Raw genomic sequence first — 21,500 nt, forward strand, 5'->3', positions numbered from 1 at the left:
TGGGAAAAAAGTGCTCTGTTTTGACTGAAGAACTAGGAACTCACTCCACAGAAACCCAGAATAGCCTTCAGTAGCGTGCAAAAAAAAATATCTAACTTTCTGTTAATAGCAGAAGTAAAAAACATCCACCTCAGGTTAACCTCAGTTCTGGCTAACTGCTATACAACAAAGTCACATATGGACCAACTAAAGCGATCTAAATCATCTTCAATTTTGCTTGCAGTGCTTTGACACTACCAGTGGACTGGATTTCACTACAGCAGTACAAAACCCTGGCTGCTTATAAAGAAGGAAGGGACCTTACACTACCTTGCCTGTTGATACATACGCAGCGATGGTAATGTCTCTATTTCTTGAAAGTGACACACACAGTAGTGACGTTAATGCACCTCCCCGATGTCCTATACACCTAATATATAGTGTTACAGATGTTTCTTTCTTCTCCAAGAACCATGAATTATGGGCTGGTAAGATAATAGTTCTCAGCCATATGTGAAACTAAAATATTTTCTATGGTGTGAATTTAAAGCTATGAGGAAGTAATTAATTATGAAGTCATGGCATATACACCAATTCCTCTTTTAAAGTGCCCAAAGTTGAAGGCGAGTGAGGTATGAATCTAGCATGTGCCTTGCTGATACAGAAGATCTGGTGCTTCTTGCCCTGGTCAATCTGCCTAAATTAAGTGTGAGTCAATGTCTACGTGGAAGTTTTACAACCAGAGAGAAACGGCAGCACCTTCTGACTGATATAGTAGGGAAGATACGCTGACATTTAAAAACTCTCTGTCTGCCTCTGAATATTTAATCATTCTTGGACTAAAAAGAAGGCAATAAAAGACAATCATCACTGAAGGCTGTGAAACTCTGTACTCTAGAGAGAAATCACTAGTGTCCACTTGTGAAGACTAACATCACAAAAGCAAGGGATCCAACATTTATAGCATCCAGCAGAGACCTCTGGAAAACCCTGAATGCAAGCTGTGTCTGCTAAGGAAAGCCGCATGGTTCCCTCTGGAGCTGGGGAGGAACAGAAAGAGACGCAGTATTCACTGCTGAGCTCTGCACCCTTGCAGTAAGTTAGCCCCTCAAAGTAAGAGGGGCCCTCACAATAAGAGCAGGCTCCATTTGAAGGCGATGCCCCTGCATGGTATCCTGGATGACATACGGCTTCTGATGTCAAAATGATAAACACAAGCCAAAGACAAATCCTGTGAAAGACAGAAGATTAACTTTGGCAAATCATACGACTGCCAGGCACCGCAAGAAACGAAAGATGTGGCTTCGATATCCCTAAAACCCCCAGTGGTGTTTAGAAAAAGTGTCAAGACCACAACTTTGTCAGAGATGTTCTGTTCGACCTGCACTGGCAATAGACAGTGTTAGAGGAAGAACTTGTGTATTGCATTGATTTACAAATGTACATCGGAGTTTTTGTGGCTGGTGTGAGTTCTGAGGAGCCAGGTTTGGTAACCTCCTGCACCATTTTTGGAGGAGCTGGAATGTTTCAACATGATTGGGCTGGAGCAGATAAATGAAACAGAACTGGGAATTACATGTTTTTGGAAACCAGAGTGGTCAGAACCAGAGCCCAACACCAGCACCCTTCTAACACCAGCCTCCTCTGATGCAGAAATGACATACCCCAATGCAGACAGTACCTCAGCGAAATCTAACAACAGCCCAGTTGTTTTTCCGAGAAGGTATTGGATTCCGTACCATGCTGGGTCTGCATTTTAAAGGGCATGGATCTTTAAACCATGTAAGGTTTCTCTAGCCATTAACACAAACTACATAAGAGTCCCAGGCACAGTCCTCCCAGATAGCACATGACAGGAACATCATCTTCAGAAGTCACTGCTCTCTACAGGTATCACAAAGGTTAATCACTGAAGTTTTTCTTTCCCAGCATGAAAAAGAAAACTGCTGTTTTTGATTAGTTTGTAAAACTTGACAAAACACATGTAAATTTGAAGCTAAAACTATTAAAGTAAACTATACTGATGTAGTATACTACATCACCTTATTCTGTCAAGGCTCTAAGAACACGATTAAGAATCTAGCAAGCTAGTAAACCTTAATTGGGATATCATGTCTCAGCAGCATAAACATCTTAAATACTGCTGTAACCCATGTAAGTACCACACAGTTTTGACACTGAAAGAAACAGATAAGCACACTGAAGTCTTTAACAAGACCTGAAAAGATTATTTTCAGAATAAAGTGACAAGTAACTTACCTAACAACTCTGGTTCTCATGGTGGTATTGGCTGGCCACTTGTTTTGAACAGACTTCTGTAGGCACCCATAAATATACCTCAACGTCCTGCAAAAATAATAGCCAAGTACTTATTCCATTGAACTTACAGAATCAAAAATCTGGTCAGATAAGATCTAGACCAACCTCCTACTTGATGCAGAACTATTATAAATTCTATGTTTACAATTTAGACATAAGCTTTAAATTAACTTTAAGTAAGAGCAAATTTATAAGTTGATACATTTATAAAAAATCAATTTCAAAATTTATAGAACTATATTAAAAATAAAATTTATAAATGGCAATGAAAAATCTTCATTAACACACACTTCTACATGCAATTTACTGATTATTCAGGTGTGCATTATTTGTTTTCTGTTTTTAAAGTAGTATTGCCTTTGCAAATAGACAATTTTGGTGGCTTAATTTCTGTTTTTCTCTTCCTGACTAAACAACTATTCTTTCCATAAATGAGGGTTAGGTATTTAGAAGTTAAGCAACCACAGCAATAGTCCTCTCCCATTAAAAAAATGAGAAAATTGTGGTGTGTTTCAGAAAATGCTGAGAGATGCATCATATACTTAAGAGAAGCACAACTTTTAATGCTAACCTTGCCAGCGCTAACACAAAAGAAACACTTCCGTGCTACTCTGCCATCTCAAAAACAGTGAAAGAAAACTGTTAGTCCTACCCGCTTTTTATTAGATGGTTCAAATCTAAACTGTGGACACAAGTTATTTTAGCAATTAAAAAGAAGGGAAGAAAACCCTTCCAACCTCTGCATTTCCCTAGGAGACAGAAGCAATGATAGCATGGTATCATTCTACTACTACCTACTTGTGTTTTTAATTTCATCTCTTCCTCAGAGAAGGAAGACTGAAAAGGATTTGTAAGCAACCGAAATATATATAATTATCTGCTAACTAGTACTGCCTTCTACGTTTTTGTGGAAATATGAGATTGATTATTTTTATTCTTCTTTCCCTGACCCCTTGCGTCTAGTGGCTTCCCCTTCAGGGAAAAGCACCTGTGCTAGCCAGAGGCTTTTGCAAAAAGCACTATTAATTCCTGAAAGTGTTATTTTTTTCCCCATCTGTACTCCTCTGTGTGGATACAGCAACCCTGAAGACATTAGTCTTATGGCTGATTTAGCAGACAACGAACCAATAAGAACATCATTTTAAGGTGCAACATAATTCACATAAACAGGTATTTCCAAATACAGATCTGAACAGAAAAGTGCAGACTTACGGAGGCAGTATCTCTGCAGCCATGAATATTTTCTCCACCAATTCTGAAAGTATACTGAGTAAATGTGCCAAATTAGTGTTTACATCTTCATTTTTTTCTAACTTTGAAGGATTTAACTAAAATAAAGAGAGAAAAATATTAAGTTTCTTCTCCTAACTAGAACTACATATATAGTGTCACTATACTGAAACTATTCATAATACACACTGAATACTACTTCAAAGTAAATTAAATCTGCTGCTGCTGTACAAGTGTCTTACAGAAGTCACAGGTCTGTTTCAATGGCTAGCCAGGAAATGTGAAGCAGCAAGAAGCAATGGTTTTACGTTCTAATACACCCGGCTTTTTAACAGCTCAGATATTCACCACTATCCATCTGCGTGACCTTTTTGTCTGTCTCAGTCGAATTTCTGCAACTCCTATCCTTTCCACAATTAAGTTAAAGTGAAACACACACATTAGGAGGGTCATTTTAAAACCAACAGTTTCAGGACTAATAGCAATGATTTAATATCAGGAATTTTTAAATTAAAACTAAAGTTCAGACATTGACTTCTACAATATCTTGAGTTTACTAGAAGTTACTTAGATTAGGCCATTCAGTAACTGCTACACAACAGCCTATAACTACTAAAGAACGCATAAAGAAATTTTAATTAAAAAGCTCAAAAAGTTCTATGAATATTGTTCAAGCCAACATCTACAAAAAAAATCTCTTAATGAATTCAGTTCCTGTGTTTCTCATGTCCGTGAATTTTAGTTCTTAGAGATGTCTCTGAAGCTAATATTTAGTGCAACCGTAAAACATAATAACCAGTAGCTAATTATGTCAACAAGGCAAAATGTTTAAAAACGTAGTTCAAGGTATCACCTCACAGGACTGCTTGCTCTCCATGATCTTTAATATAGAGTCTTTCAGTGCGTGGTGAACAAAACTTGTTGCTGTGGCTTTCATATACTGCTCCATAAGTGTACTTGCTAAAGTGGTGGCACGAAACAAGGTAGTAGCTTCATCTGGAAAAATAATTAAAAAAAAGAGAGCAAAGAGAAAAGTTTAGAAAAGGAAACAGCAAAAAGCAGAGGAGAAACGTGTTATGTTCATACTTTGATATACGTTTTAACTAAAGGAGGAGGAAAAACAAGGTGCTGGAGCCCTTCCCTCCCCACCTGCTCAGAGTTCCAGTAAACTTTAGTGTAATTCAGTGCAGTACCTTCCATGCTTATCTCCCTGTCATTTAGTGTTCGTAACAACAAGGACTCCAGCTTTTCATGAAGAAAAATCTTCAACAAAATGCCAGCCAACAGTGTTCTGTCCTGTCCACAAACATGTGATAAGGCATAGACTACATGAAGTTCTTTCTGGAGTATAAGCTGAAAGAAAAACAGAATTTTGAAATCTTCAGAAGCTTGTTCTAACATGTAACAGCTTTGGAAAAACTGATATCATACATCTGTAGTGACGGACGTCAATGTAAGTATTATTTAATGGTGTCAACCAGTGTTACCAAGATCTGTCTCAACCAATCAACGAGTTTTGACAGATAAAGTCCTAAAATGAAAGTGAAACAACTTCATACCTCTTTAAACTCATTGTACTCCTCTTCTGGCATGATCTTCTCCATAGAATACCGTGCTCGAACACGCAAAGATCCTGGCTCAATACCCTTTAATGGTACATGGGAACTGAGTTGAAACCACTCATCTGTTGCATGTCCTTTTTGTAATCGGCTTAATTGGCAACGCATAAACACTTAAGGAAAAAAAGCATTGTTCAAGTGAGTTATCTCCAGCAGAACAGTGCCACTACTGAATAACAAAACCAGTTTATTTGCAGCACATATCATCTTGGTTCAGTAAAACAGTATTAGTAAGAGTAATCAAGATTTTTGCCATCAATATATTGACAGATTCTCTCTTAAAGGGTTTAACAGACTCCTGGGAACTGACAAAGAAATATAAAGCCTCCTGTAAAGAATGGATACACACGCATTCAAAAATGCTGCACAAATACTGGCACAGTTTTCATTGTAACACCCAAGTAGTGACTAAAAAAGTCCTACCCTGCAAACCCAGGTACCAGTCAGAAATTAAAAACAGATTAAGTGTTTGGGATTCACTGTCCTCTTTCCAGTCTTGGGCTGACACCACAGTGAGGTCTGCTCCTTGACCACTTCGTTCCTTCTTACTATTTATTAAAATAGTGTTGCTATGGCTTTCCCAAACCATGCCATATGTATTTCTTTTATACTAACTCCCAGGTTAAAGCTGCAACAGTTTATGCAAATTACATAAAACAGCATTCCCAAACAGCTTGCTGCCAAGACAATGATGAAAGTCAACTCAAAAACGGCCAAATCATTCATTCGCCGGTCAGTTGTGCTGGTGCCTTAAAACTGCCAAGCAATGACCTGGACTGCAGCTGGAGTCTGGCCCAGCAGCTGGCTAGCAAGCTGCAGCAGTCGGAGCACAGGGCCCTCCACAGCAGGCACATGCGCTTCTGAACAGTTATTTGGCACAGAAATGGCCCGGGCACTTGCAGAGGCAACACTGTGCCTGTGAAACACCCACCACGCTCAACGAGGGGTCCACAGTTCAAGTTCCACATTTAGCTTGTCAGTCTGGATCTTTCAAGCAAAAACTCTCTTTCCATGCCTCTCAACGAGATCTGCTTTTAGGTTCACGAGATTAAAAAAAAAACACACACACAAAAAACCCAAACAAAACAAAAACCACCACCCAAACCATCGAAAACCAAAACAAAGAGTTTTGGGGTTTTTTTTCACATTTTTGCAAAGCCCATGCACCACACTGCCTTGCAGAAACTGTCACCAGTTGCAGAAGACTTCCCATTGCCCCAGTGTTGAAATAGACGTCAGGGTATCATTTGATACTAGAACAGAAAACACCACATTTATAATGGTCATTTCAGGACATTCCTGTTGCCTATTTCATATTCTTTGGAGTTGATAAACTGATACAAGCTAATGCATTTCGAATCAGCCAAGTATTGTGAAAAACAATCATCAACTGCTACTTATCCCTTACTTAGTTGGTCTTTTCTCTCCAGAAACAGGTAAGAATTCTGTTGACAACTATTTTGATCCAAAAAAAATCAGAATATTTTACACAGTTAACACTAGTACAAAAAAAAATATAACTGAGTTTCTTAATGTTTTCTTTGCTAATGAAACTTCAGCAATAATGTTTAGTAAGAAGATTGTATTTTGATTGTTAGTAATTATAGCCTGGGAATCAAAGAGAAAAGTGGTTCAAACTTAGGTTTGTCCCAGTCCTCAGACTGGAAATGACCCTGAATTAATATGAAGCCTTTGTCTAACTCTGCCAGAACAAAATGGAGCCATCAAGACAACCCTAAAAAATTCTAATTACTAGTTCAGAATAAAAGTAATTTGAAATCTTGAGGAAGAGGAAATTGCTCAATATACGGACACACTAAATCCTGCCTTTCGCAGCTACAAGCCTCTGCCGTGTTAGCACAGCCCATCCTCCTATAATCTCAGCTCTCCGCTTCAAAAGCAAGCTTTGGTGCTACTGCAAGTAACAACTGTGCCTGCAAGGAAAGCCACTGGATAACACTTTGCTCTATGGATTTGCCTGCATGAGGTGCCTGCCTCCACTATAAACGCTTTTATTTCCAACATGAACTAATTTGAAACTAACCAACTATCATGGTGCAAAAACCAAACCCGAACTTCCACTCCAGTTCAACATTGCATGATACTGTCCTGAGATTTACTAATGCAACTCTCTAATCATACCCGAGCATCCCAGTTTGCAGTAGCAGCAGGTGAGGTCTGCTAATAAATTCTAGGGCTTTATTTTTTTCAAGACCTATTTTATTTGAATAAATTCTTATGCAATTTACAGTAAGAGAAACAAAGAAAAATTTAAACGGAATTGGTATTAAACAGTTTAGTATCATTTCTGACTATTTGAAATACTTTTTAAAAACAAAAACAGTAAAATAATTATGGAATACTCATAATAGGCAAACTTCAAGGTCAAAGACTTAAAAACTAAGGAACATTTTAAAATACTGAAAAAATAGCCTTCATGCTAGTACCATTTTGGTATTTAACTTCTACGTATTATGATGTAAGAAATAAAGCAGTGAGGCCAATAACAGAGTTTTGGGCCTTCAATCTGCATTACATTGCAGGAAAAGCAAGCAGAAAAGCTGGCTTAACCCAATTAACTGGGAAGATGAATAGTACCAGCTTCACATGACTCCCACTTCATAGCAGTCCACATTTAACAGCTGTGGCTGAAAAGGAGATTGTTCAGGAAAGGAACCAACTCTCTTGCTTTTGAAGAGTTCAAGGATTATTTAGGTAATGGCGCACATAGGTCTGCTTTAGCTCATTTTTTTCCTCCCTACACTTCACATATTTAATAGGGCTGGGGATGTAAGCAGAGATAAGTGTTCACTGAAGTTGACTTAATCTAATCCTTATTCCACAAATGAAAGGGCTGTTGGGTTATGCTAAAAGAGTGTACCTAACTGCAACCCAGAAACTCAGCTAATCCTGCTCCTGACCTAGATAAGGAAACCATCTATCACCTCCCATCAGCTGGATGCCTCCTAAGCCAACGCAACCTCCCTAAGCTGGACAGAGAGGAGGAAACTACAAAAACATTTTTAAAGAAGTTACCGAAGTATCTCATTCAAGAATTATCCTCTTAAAGGTTCTTTTACTAACCATAGCTTTGATGTAGATAGATAATGAGTTTTCCAGTTCAAATGAGTAAAAGAATAGTGCAAGAACACGGTCATAACTACACTTACAGCCCTGTTGTGTGTCAGAGGGAATGTATCTTCCTCCTGCTATGCAGAGTTTGCTAGTCAGAGGAAGGAGAAAGAGTTCTGAAACTGAATTAGGTTCTGCAAGAGCATTCAAAATGAGTAGTAATTCTACTTTTGCCAATGTTTCCCTACAATTCTCAAGGAAAAAAAAAAATCAAGAAATTAGCACCAAAGCTCATGTAACAGGCCAGCAACACAATATATGCAAACTGAAAACAACTGCAGTAGATTATAAATTGACAGGCTTTGGTACAGACAGCTCTGAACACAATGGAAAAGCAAAAATCTTGGAACAAATCTGAAGGGGCAGGGAGGGCATCCTGCCCTGCAGGCATCAAAGAGGAGGCAGGGGGCTGAAGTTGCTCCATAACAAGTATGGTGGGAAACAAGATACCTTAACTAAGAGAAAAAATCCCTAAAAAACACATTGTGTGGGAAGAGAAAGAACTTAAAAACATCAGTTCTTTCTATCTAAGTGCTCAGAATCCATGCTGTTCAAACCAAGCCCTTTCTTTTCTAGATATCTGATAGGGCTTATCAGCTTGCTGTTAATTTGCTGGAACAGAAACAAAACCACAGTTAGCAGCAGCTGTCTGGGCAACACAAGGAAAAGAAATTCTTGGGAACTTCTCTAAAAGGCAGAAGAAAATATGGATCCTTTCCCATTCAAAGTGATACTGAGGCAACTTCAGGTTTAAGTCCAAGAGTGGTACAAGGGAAGGAGACAGATCAGGTAAATAGGAAAGAAAAAAAGGCAAATTTTGTTCAGAGACCGCCAAATTATTTTTTTTTTAAATGATGAAAGCACTATACCTTTCCTCCCTTTCTCTTTCTCACTGGAAGCAACAAACACTTGAAAAGGAATCCCATGCAGTCAGGCTTAAAACTCCATGGAACTTTGCATTTTGTGGAGCAAACTAATACTGACAGCTTCTCTTTCCTCTTGCGTTTTGGTAAGCAGAGTTACTGTGTAACACAACAGTTACTTTAGAGCAGAGCTGGGAAAACCATCAGATAACACAGGACTGGATTACTGTGCATTTTATTACTAAAAACAAGCAGCTTCTCACTGTAAAAATGTTAGTGGAAAGCCAGTACTAGACATCCCAAACATACAAGCACAGCAGTAGGGTGAACATAAAAATATACTTAATTCTCTTGTGACAATGTTTGACAAGAGTAATGAAAACCACACAGAGTATCCATTGCTGCAATATATACGCATCTTTTACAGAAAAATACTTACATATGTCTGGATCTTTACTTTTCTTTGTTTTGTTACTAAGACTTATCTCAAATCTATTAATATCAGATGAAATATCACTAGGAGAAAAGACAGAAAGCCTCAATTAATACTATACTTGGCTGGCATTTAAGCTTATTCTAAACTCATTTCAATCCTAGGTTCTCATTATCAGCCAAAGACACTCATATTAACACAGATACTTAGGTGCCTAGAGAAAATTCAGCCCATGCAGAATTTGGCTGAAAGGTTGCTGTTGCTGTATAACCACACATAGAGTATTTTTAAATAGCATATGCAAAGCAGTACACAGTATTAAGAGTCTCAAATGCAGTGCAACTTACAACTGAAAATCACTAATTCAAGAAGATTAAGACTTACTCAAAGACAAATTCTTCTGACCACACAGGGTTCTGCCCTTCCCTGATGTGTGTTTTTGCTACCTGGACACTGTTCAGGTAGATGTTACAGTAAGGATTGGTAAAATGCTTTACTGGGAGCGTATGAGCTTCTTCTACATGCAAAATAAGACTGCTGACCTGAAAAAAAATGCACAAAATTTACTTCTTGTTGCTAAAACAGAAATACAAAACATACAAACATATTTTTTTTAATCCTCCATGTGAAAGCTTAATGTTAATATACGAATACTGAACACAAACTAAAACTTCCTAATAAAAAGAACAAGGAACAGAGCTAGTGGAGGAACATTTTAACCAGGCACAAGTGACAAAATAGAAGTAACTCAAATTACTGAAAAAAAATCTCCAGCCCCACGTTTTTAAGGCATCTTGTTTTCTTCTTTTAAAGTGATCTTCAAGGCATTAGGATTTGCAAATGCTAACTTTTCTATGCACAGAAAATTTTACTGAAATCAAAGACTGGCACCTTGATTAAGAGCCATGGACTATTCCAAACACAATGCCTTGTTTGACACATTCCTAACAGATTACGCAGAGTTCCCTTGTGCAACACATTACATTCTATTCCTTTATGTAGATGAGCATTTTCTTCGGTTTTTGAAGTAAAGAATTATTTCAGACTGTCACTCTTTTTGCTTTCATTTTGCAGCTTGAAGACCCCAATTTTGCCTGCCACTTTATCTGTGAATTCACCTAGTTTAGTCCATTTATTCAGAAGTTTCCAAACACCATTAACGTCAATCTCAGAATTGTTGTGTGTCCTGAAAAACCTCCTGTTTTATTCTGTTCTTCACTGTCTGTTAAAACTACTTTCAATGTTCCTAACATTGAGGAAAAAAGGGAGTTACAAAGTGTAACTCATTCTGGCTGGTTTCACAAGGGAACTGCGTAACTCCAAAAAGGAAAGCATGTACATGCAGTATGTACTACTGTTGAAAGGAAAATTCTGAGATTTATCAGTATCTTTTTGCAATGAGGAGACACAACAGCCCTCCACATGCACCTCCAACCCCGTAATATCAGCTTCACCTGACGTAGACGTTTATTTGATGTTCCAGGACTGGTTTTTCTTAAACTGCAAAACATCTGCAGAGCTTTCATCCAGTCCTAAGAGAGAAGGATGCAAAACAGTGTAATAAAACATAGTCAGATGCAGCTTCTTCCAGTGGAACAGACATATCTAAAAAAAGTATCTGAAGTTTTCCCTTTAGCTTGGCAAAACCTATGTTTTCTGTAATTCCAAAGTATGCAAGTTTGAATACATAAGCAAAATTCTTATCTTCTCTGGCAAAACCTAATAAAGGATTTGCAAATCTGAACAATTTTCTCTTTTAGAAATATCAAGCATGACTAATGGATACACAGTGTGACCTTTACCAATTTTCCAGTCTAGTAATATTACATGAAATTACAAATGGTACACAAAATGAAGCAAAACTTGTTTGCCTTTGAGAGAATTACAGTTAACAAGCCAAACTCTTGAGATTATTTTCTCCAGTACTTCTGTATGGCAGTCATAATACTGTGTATACTTCAAACAAAAATTAAAACATTAACAGAGAAACACAGAGCATAATGGCAACATTCCCCACTTTGCTCATAAATGCGTACAGCAGAGTGGATGGATGGATTCCATTTTGATCAAGGAAATAAACAGGTTGTCTAACACCAAACTGACTGTAGAACCTTTGTGTGTTGTTTTTATATTTTTAATATGTTTTTAATAAGCTGCTAGGAGGCACTGCCAGCTCGCCAGGCTGCCTCTGAGAAAGTCACTGCAGTGTGAGAACGTTGCTAATGGCAGAGCTTTGCAAGGGGCCTTTGGAAAGTGGAGGGTATGTTATAGCCTCATTCTCCCATCTCTGTCCCCAGCTGCTGAATTTTGTACACAGCACAAAATTTAGGTTACTTAACCCTTCCTAAGTCTGTATCTCAAAGATCTGCCATCTGTTCTCAAAGTACAATTTTAAGAAGTGATTAAGAAAAACCCCACGATGCTGTTTCAATCTTACTTTTCACAATATCATCCATATTTTAAAAATACAGGAACCTGTACTGCAGCTATTCTCAGCTAGACTACTTTGAGAGTCAGGTTTCAGCTTTCAAAACCTTCCACAGAAGGAAAAGCTTTCAGCTATACATCATGAAGTTTCAGTAGCTTATTTCCTTATTCTCAGGAGTAATAATTGAAGAAACAAATGCCTCCTAAATACTCTTAACAGAAATATTTCCTGGATGAATAGTATGCTTCTATACTCACTCATGGCAGGAAAATGTTTCCCCTTAAATTACAGCAGTGACAATGAACTGTGCGCCACAGTAAGCACAGTGACACTAGCTACATTTTATATTCGCTTTTGTTTTCTACAAACCATAAAGACAAAACGCAGTCCATGGGATGGTGCTGCTTTGATATTTACCACATTATAAGAGAGCCTTAATAAAGAAATAAAATTATTCTTCTATGAAATGTTACAGAGCAAAGAAACAAAGAAAGCTGAACTTTCTCAAAAGAGAAACTATGGAGAATCTTTAAACTGTCCTGGGCCAAAGCCATCTTATAAAAAAAACCAAACCAAAAAACCACAACACTATTCTGTATAAATGCAGTGAACAGCCTGTTAAGCAGATCAAAATCAAAAGCAGATTATTCCAAATGTTCAGGGAACAAGACAGGATATTCCGTCTTCTACACATTCTTAATTCTTTTAATTTCCAGAGCACAAGACATTGCATATGTGATAAAAATTAATATCTAGTAGTGAGTGTGGAAATTACTGTGTATATTCTCAATGACTATAAAGCATGCTGCTTCTCAAGGACAGTACATTAAGAGTTGTGTGACAAATGCCACTACATAATTCTGATGTCATCTCAGTGACTTTCACAAATGTGTATTAGTTTAACAGGAAAATTTGTGCTTTCCTCTATATACAGCACAAGAATACTAAATTTATATAGCCTTCATGCTCTGGTGACTAGCAGTCTATTTTCAGTGCTCTAAACCGCTTTAATTCCATCCAAATAAAATCAAATGCCAAACTCAATTTCTGATGCAACAGGTATGTTGCAAAGCTGTTACCTTTCAGAGCTGTAAACTTAATAAATAAGGACATTGCCTCATCTTAGATATGCTCTCCTGCTGGTGAGTGGTCTTCAGAGAATTAGGCTCCTATACTACAATTCTTAATCAGCAAAAAATGCTAGCGACCTAGTAACTAAAGGACACCAACTAAAACCAGAAAACCTCACTTTTTATGCACGATCAGGGCCCAGGACTATGAACAACCACCAATTTATGGGCAGGACAAGTAACTGCAAAAGGCAGGCGTACAATGTACTTTGGTCATTGGGCACACATACATGTATTAGCATTTTAGTCCATATCATGAATATGCTTTTGAAGGAAAACTCTCACTTATGCTCTGGTTTATCATGTGGAAAAGTCCTGGAAAGGAAATTATTATTCTGAATTGAACTATGTCAGAATAAAAGATACGTTATCCAGAAATGGAAAATAATGGGAGTTCAGTCCATGGGACCCAGCTGGAACTCATCCAGAGTAAAACCCCCAAGTGTAGGTAACGTAGGTGCTGGATTCTCAGCACCAACCGTTCCCCTTACAGATCCGTGATTACTCTGTTATAACACCTGCTAATATAGACATGGCCACAAATAGCTGTGTGTGATTTGTGAAGCAAGCCACTTGCTTCCCGTTTCAGAAGGGCAGTATCATTAAACACCACAAGACAAAAAATTCCTTCTTAAATGATGTTTACCAACAAAAGCTCTCACCTGTGCTTGTTCTGGAGTTTCTCCTGCAAAGTAAAAGATGTAATGCTCTTCACTAAAGTGCTGAACTACTATCTGAAAACAGTTTGGCCTTAAAAACAAACAAAACAAAATAAAACGTTTTATTAATCTTCATAATATTAACAGACACCTTCACTTGTTGATCTTGCCAAAACAAACTGAACTAATACATTCCTGCTGTTTGTCTCTGAGGAGCATCGAGCGCTGCACCAGTTTTTGTTTGTAAGCATGTAGCACCATCACACATGGAAAGAGGAACTCCGATTAGAAAAGTCTCTCAGGTTCAAAACAAAATGCAGTTTTGAATGTATTACATAATTTTAAGAAAACCGCACTTCAGTACAGCTAGCTTGTTTTGGAATATTGAGGAACTTTCAGAATGGCCTGTACTGAACAGGCACGTACACTGACTTACGGTCCAGTAGGCAAAAAGTAGCCACCTGAACAGAAAAGACTTGTCAACGAGGACTATTGCGAGAGACTTTTAAAGAAAAAGAGGCTCAGCATTAGTTCCCAATTAATTAATCATACATTGAGGATTTAATCTTTCAGGAATTCACAAACAATATCAACATAAGGAATCCCCTATCTGAACATGTCCTGCGACCCTTGCAACCAGTAAAATGCGTATTAGATGACACACTAATTACTGAATGTAACTCAAACCTCTACAACCTCAAATGCAATTATTAATTTGCCGTTTTGTGTGCCTCCACTCATTAGGCAAAAAAACAAAAAAAAAATTTTTTTGTTTTGTTAAATTACGCGCTATTTAAAGTGCACACTTCAGTCATGACCTTCCGTGCTGTTCTCAAGGAAGTTTTGCTCTCTCAAAACCAGCATCACATGAAGGACCCTGCTTCATTTGCAGAGGAGTTTCAGTCTCCAGTTCCCCCCTCCGTTTCAGAGCCTGGACAAACGCTGACAGGGCACTCTGAAACCATGCCGCACAAGGGTGGGGGACAGCAGGAAGCAGCCATGTCTGGCGCTAATTAAATCATTGCTACCAAAGAACCATGCAAAGCCACAGACTTCACCATACTTCTGAGAAAAGGCTAAGGCGGTTTTTTTACCATGTGTTTAAAATGCAGGAGGAACCTTGTCTCAGCTACAGTTCCTCAGTCACAGCTTCCTAAGGTGGTGCAGCCACGCACCCTCCCCCCCCCCCCCCCCATTTAGTACCACGTACTATCCGGTTACACTTCAACCCTAAGCAACCCTAAGCTGTGTTTCTTAACAGTTGTTTAGGGACAGTCACTGCTAACCAAAATGTTCCTTGTTTACATTATACACCAAAGCTTCCTTCAGAATTGCCAACTTACATAAGGAACATTTCAGTAATTTTTAAATTACTGTTCTAGTACTCTATCTGTCTCTATGCTCCTCATTCCACTAGTTTAATGGATTTGTAAAAATTATTAAAAAGATTTTTAAAACCCACCATATCAGACAAAAGCACCAGTCTTTGAAGCTTAAGAAATGCCACTAATTTTAAGCATTTGTCTTGAAGGGTTTTTTTCCCACAACAATAACAGATGACCATATATAATTTTTTAATAAATATTAAGATCCATGGGATAAACAGAATTTCTATCTAACACCTGTAGGAGTAAGAGTACCTATTTCTTCCATGTAACATCATAATACAGGACAGTGGACTTTTTTCCTAACTACCAATGAACAAATATATAAGCTCTTTCTTGTTAATTACCAATTATATCTGAGAGACTTTTGATTCTCAACTTATTTGCTAATAATCCCATCCCTTGCCGTTGGCACATTTTGAATATCAAAATATTACAGATTTGATGTGAAAATTATCTGTGAATATAGTAATTGTGCAAAACCAACTTGAGGATATTGACTTATATGAACTAGTTTAGTTGTTCTTAAATAGAAAAGCACGTACAGACTCCATCTAACCAAGTTAGCTTTCAAATACATATCAAAAAGAATGTACATCCTTTGACAAAATTCTTGATCTTGTCAATTCTTAGTTCGAAAGGATTAAAACCCTCGGTTCATAACCTCTAATGCCTGTAAAATGTAACATGGAACAATTAATGCACTCAATATTTTAAAAATGACACCGCAAAAAAGCTCAGATCATCAGCACATCTTATTTCACAAAAAAAACTTCAGTACTAAATACTGGAGTTTCTAGTTAGAAGTTGGTTACCTAGAGTTGCTAGCAATAGAGTTGCCATGGCTAAACAAGTCACTATTCATCAGCTACATCTGTCTACACGTGCTCTTGCAATCCGCACCAGCTACGGACTCTTGGTACGAGCCAAGAGCCACAGTGAAGCCAGGGATGCTTGTTCACTGGCAGCACATTGCCCATGTCTCGTACATGCCTCAAACTAGCAGTCCACTCTCCTGCTGCGCATAGGAGAAATAAAAGCCAGCATCCTACCTGCCAAACAAACTGTCATGTACTCCATAGACGGAACACACGCTAAGGTCTATTAGTCCTTTGGGTTTTGTGGCTCGTTTTTCACTTTCAAAATAAATAAGCTGGGCATCATTTCCCTCTAATATAAAGTACAAGTTTTTCCATCTCTTTCCTTTACCTGTAGAAAAGTCAAGTAAAAAGTTATGGTATTGTTTAAAACAAAGTGTAAATTTTGTAAATTAAGAAAAACAAAAGAGGGCAGTAAAGTTTTTCTCAAGTTGCAAACAGAAGAACAATGTACAGGTAATCACACTTAAGTTATAATATCAGAATGCATACTCAATTTTATGCACATGTGGCTGAAACTAGGCCCTCTTCACAGATGCAGGTAGCGTTGCAAAATGTTCTCTTAACTTTTTCACTGATTTCAACAGGATTAAGCAAGTGCACATAAACTACCTGGACAGTGGGTTCCTATCAGCGGTAAGACTGTATCTACACAGTTTGCAAACAACAGTGCAGTGGGTCCCATTTATTACGATTTTATTTAAGAAACAGACCCTTGTCATGACAAAGAAATAGCCTCTTGACAAAGTTACTACTAAAATCTGACCAATGTTTAACAGATTGCATTACAGCATCTTAAAACAGTACGGCTGATGGGCAGAAATGGGAATAGGTTATAGGTAAACGTAAACCAGAACCATACCCCAAACACAACCCTATCTAAGAATTTGGCTGGTTCCACTTGTTTCAGAGAAAATGTTCTCTGAACTGCAATGGATTAGGAACTTTCTGCAGCTTATTAATGCATAAGTCACAGCATCATTTAGAAAAAAATTTCAGCCTCAATTTTATACTTTGATCATCATCAACCCGCCATGGGCCTCAATAAATGAATACTAGCACTGTTTTGAACAGACACATCTAACGTTCACTTATTACACCCTGTCTCCTAGATGGAAGAGTGATTTTATTGAATTTGTTTCATATGCAGCTACGTGTATCACTCCAAATGTGCAAACTGGAGTACTGAGTAGGTGTAAAGTATCTCATTATCTCTTTTAGCTAAAGGGTTTCAATTCATTCGTATTTGATTCCTCACTGTATGGCATCCCTCCAACTTCTCTCAGAATCAGCCTTCTCAGTGGAAGATATGCTTTCCTTGCTCTGTTCAGAGGGTCTATAGTTTGGGTGGTTTGTTTATCTTTATTCTTTTTTATATTTGGCTATATTTAAAATCATACTTTCTGTAACTTATCCTTCTAGTTATGGTCTCTGTCATTTGCAGAAATTTTACTATCGATATTTTTTTCTGCTTCCACTAACATTTATTTTCTTAAAAAGTACAAATATAACACTTGGTAAGGAACTAGTTTCCTCAAAACATCAAAGACTTGCTCAATGGCACTTTGTCAGGGTTATACTGAGTCAAGCAGTCCGCTTTTCATGTATTTGTTGTATGTCAGTGTTACAAGAAGTGACTAGAAAAGTCACTATGTATCTTGTACAGCAGAATATATTTAAAATTTGAGATTTAAAACATATGAGCCAACTTGGAATAAAAAAATTAAACCAGCTGTGCTCCCCAATGAAGGTACAGATTTATACTACACTAGCTGTCTCTAACCTTCTCTATCAGCTAGAATTTATTGAGTTCCATATTAAATACAGATACTTTTTATGAAAATATACTTCATGTAATGAGTTTGAATGCTACCTTTGACAAGGATGCCTAGTTTTTGTGCTGTGCTCTGAATTTTTTTCAGAACAACTGCCAATCAGCATTTTCACACTGCATGTAATTTTCTGAATAATGTTGTTCTATTCACGTGTTATTTAAGGAAAGAAATCTTTCCTACTCTTCACACACTTTCTAGAACCTTACACCCTCTTAAATTTTGTCCTTTCTAGTACCATTACTACAATAAATGCATGTTCAGCTTGGAGAAGAGAAGGCTGAGGAGTGACCTCATCGCAGCCTACACCTTCCTCAAGGGGGAGCAGCGGAGGGGGAGGTGCTGATCTCCTCTCTCTGGTGACCAGCGACAGGACACAAGGAAATGGAACGAAGCTGCATCAGGGGAAGTTCAGGTTGGACATCAGCAAATGCTCCTCACTGAGAGGGTGGTCACTCACTGGAACAGGCTCCCCAGGGAGGTGGCCACGGCACCAAGCCTGTCTGAGTTCAAGGAGCATCTGGGTGATGCTCTTAGTCATAGGGTTTACTTTTAGGTAGTCCTGCAAGGAGGTGGGAATTGGACCTGATGATACTTAGGGGTCCCTTCCAACTTGAAATATTCTATGATTTTATGATCCACATCTGCTTTTTTTTTAAATATAAAAAATTCATAGAAGTAAACATAACTCACTTTTTTTCAGAAGATAACCTTTTTTGACAATATTTTTATAAAAAGCATCCTTTGTTTTCCGACGAATTGTATTGTAGATCTCTTTTCCATCCACTGTATCAGTAAACACTTGTTCTTGATGCTGGTAAACATGTAAGAAAACCATATTTTAAGTTCAGAAATTGCCATTAAAAAATTGCATACTGTGAAGCTGCAACTAGGATCATCTTACTGAATGCTATCAACTCACTGCTTTTGTTCTCTCATGCATTTTAATAAAGCAATATCATTTTTTATACAGTACGCTACTAGAAGTGTAATCTATTTCCACATTTCCAGAACTGTGATAAAAGTTTTCAATGTAAACCAACTTCTACAAAGTAGCATTCTGTCTTGTTCATGTAAAATAAAAAGCAGCATCTTTCACCATGTTTTCTGTTAAATTTATCCAAGTCTTTAAAGATTTATCTAGCTTCTAACTGTCTTTTACCAAAGCTTTGGGGACTGAGTAATCATGGATAAACTCTGAAGCAACAAGAATAGTGCAGACCAAAATTAAAACCAACTCACTCAGAGTTGCACAGTCCCTCATTAATCTCATTAGAACTCACGTGTCCTAACTGAGCAGAACTCAAGACGAGAAGAAAGCAGAAACAGGAAACAGAGAAAGGATAAATTCACACAGGAGATTGTAGGATCTGGAAACGCAAGTAACAAATGAGAATGCCCAAAAGCCAAGCCAAGTTTGACCTTACCGAGTAAGCTGATCAGCAAAAGGTCTACAGCCGTAAGAAAACATGAAGAGCAAGACTGTCAAGCAGTGAGAACAGCACTGAGATGAAAAGCAACATATGAACTGGCTCATACTAAATATTCTACTTTTCTTCCTGCCCACATATCTACCAGAATTTTAATTTTGAACAACAGGACAAAATGAAAAATACTTTGGTAATACTAACAGGAATTACAGGACCTACAGTGGATGCAACATCCAGATGTTGATGAACCCAAGATAATCTCCATAACATAACTATGCAAGGAATGGTGCACAAAACAACAGATGTCATGACAAATATTTTTAAGTAAATTTCATATTAGACAAAGGAAGTCAATCAGACTGACCCTAAAGGTATGCAAAGACTTTTGAAATTTTTTCCCCTCAAAAACATAGAGCATGGTAGTATGTGGAAGGGAGATAACACAAAGCTGAACATAAATTGCATCACTGACCACTAAATTTTTAAACAAAGAAAGTCACGAATATGTCTGAATAGGTTAAAAGAATCTGAAATCTCACATGGAAAATTAGTCAATGCAGGGAAGATTATTAATATAGGAACTGTGAGTGCATACGCAAAAAGCTAGAGTGACAACAGTTACTGCCATTATTCAAGACAAATGATGGAGCATGAAGAAAATTACTAGTGAGCCTTTCAAGGAGCAGTCTCATGATTCATATTTGGTTTTTGTCCCAGCTGCATTACGAGTTAACAGCAGCAAACAACTGGGAAGCACTGATGACACAACGCAATTAGCAGTATAGGAAAGATCTGAATAACAAGGTGTAAGTCTGCTAGTACAACATAAAACTTACACCTGTTGATACTTACCACTAGAAAACAGAAAACGGGAACCTTGAACAGCCAAGTCATTCACAGGAGGACTGAGCTATGATATAACGTAGCTATGACAACGTGCTGGGTCTGGCAGGGATGGAGTTAACTGTTGTCACAGCATCCCCTATGGTACTGTGTTTTGGTTTTGTGACTGAAACAGTGTTGGTAAGCACTGGTGTTCTGGCTCTTGCTGATCAGTGCTTGCACATCCTCAAGACTTTCTCCACTTTGCACTCTGTCCCCCTCCTCACAGAAGCAGCTTGGGTATGCAAGATTCTGGGAGCAGACCCCAGCTGATCAAAAGGATATTCCCTGCCATATGACATCATGATCAGCAATAAAACTGTGTCAGGGGGGTTGTCTTCCTGGGTGACCTCTGCTCAGAGACCGGCTGGGCATCAGTTTGCTTGTGCGAGATGCCAAGTGTCTGCCTTTACCTCACCCCAACCACCCCTTCCTTTACTTACTAAACTGTATTTATCTCAGCCCAGCAGTGTTTCTGCTTTTGCCCCCATCCCGCAGGAGAGGGGAGTGAGAAAACAAAGGCATGGGTCCTTAGCTGCTTGCCAGGGTCAACCCACCACAGAAAATGACATCCAGTCTAGGATATTTCTGTTAAGTATTTTCCAGAGAGAGAGAGAGGGGATTACGCACAACATGGTACTCTAAACTGTCCTCGTCCACCACATTCAAGGCAGGCAAGCTCACTCCAAAACTGGTGGCAGCAGGGCAGTTACAAGGATATTAGAGGGACAGGATTGGCTTTGGTATGCTTAGCTTAATGAGCTGACCAAGGGAGAATACAAGAAACATTCCCATATTAATATGACATATCTCACAAAGGGGTATGAATTGACCATAACTTTATTTAGGGAGGAAAGTAAAGGCAAATTTTTAACCACTGAAACAGGAAGGTTTGGGAACAGAAAGGGAACAAAATATACATGTATACTTTATACTAGTTATAAGCTATGAAAAGCTAGATGACGTGGTATACTTATGACTGGTAGTCTCTTAGGATGAATGTCTGCTGTGGGGCACAAGTGCTCCAGAACAAGCCCTGCAATCCCAGCCCTCACAACCTTCTCTGTGCGTACAGGTCTCCTCCGGCAGGGAAAAAAAACCCAGACACAGAAGACAGGAGTTAAGCCTGGTTTCCCCTACCACAGGACTAAGGTGCAGCATGGTTGACCCAGGGACCGGAGCTAAGGGCACAGAGCAGAGGATGAACACCTCGGAGGAAACACAGAGCTTACCATGCTTTCTGTTGACTACAAGCCAACCTTTGGTAAGTGAATGCATTTGAGGATAAAACAAAAGAAACA

At 38.2% G+C, this 21,500-nt stretch overlaps 1 protein-coding gene across 1 annotated transcript in view; it reads right to left on the bottom strand.

Annotated features, from left to right (window-relative positions):
- The window catches only part of RASA1 (RAS p21 protein activator 1), a 67,609-nt gene that overhangs the window by 8,777 nt on the left and 37,332 nt on the right, over positions 1–21,500 (bottom strand). The window contains exons 10-20 of the mRNA XM_075079556.1: positions 18,581–18,701; positions 16,230–16,386; positions 13,796–13,883; positions 11,030–11,107; positions 9,960–10,117; positions 9,582–9,658; positions 5,088–5,260; positions 4,722–4,881; positions 4,382–4,524; positions 3,511–3,626; positions 2,239–2,325 (exon numbers count right to left, since the gene is read on the bottom strand). Of these exons, the coding sequence (XP_074935657.1) occupies positions 2,239–2,325; positions 3,511–3,626; positions 4,382–4,524; positions 4,722–4,881; positions 5,088–5,260; positions 9,582–9,658; positions 9,960–10,117; positions 11,030–11,107; positions 13,796–13,883; positions 16,230–16,386; positions 18,581–18,701 (1,358 nt within the window). The remainder of the gene's footprint in view (positions 1–2,238; positions 2,326–3,510; positions 3,627–4,381; positions 4,525–4,721; positions 4,882–5,087; positions 5,261–9,581; positions 9,659–9,959; positions 10,118–11,029; positions 11,108–13,795; positions 13,884–16,229; positions 16,387–18,580; positions 18,702–21,500) is intronic.

This window comes from Phalacrocorax aristotelis, chromosome Z (genome assembly GCF_949628215.1).
Source record: "Phalacrocorax aristotelis chromosome Z, bGulAri2.1, whole genome shotgun sequence".
Lineage (NCBI taxonomy): Eukaryota > Metazoa > Chordata > Aves > Suliformes > Phalacrocoracidae > Phalacrocorax > Phalacrocorax aristotelis.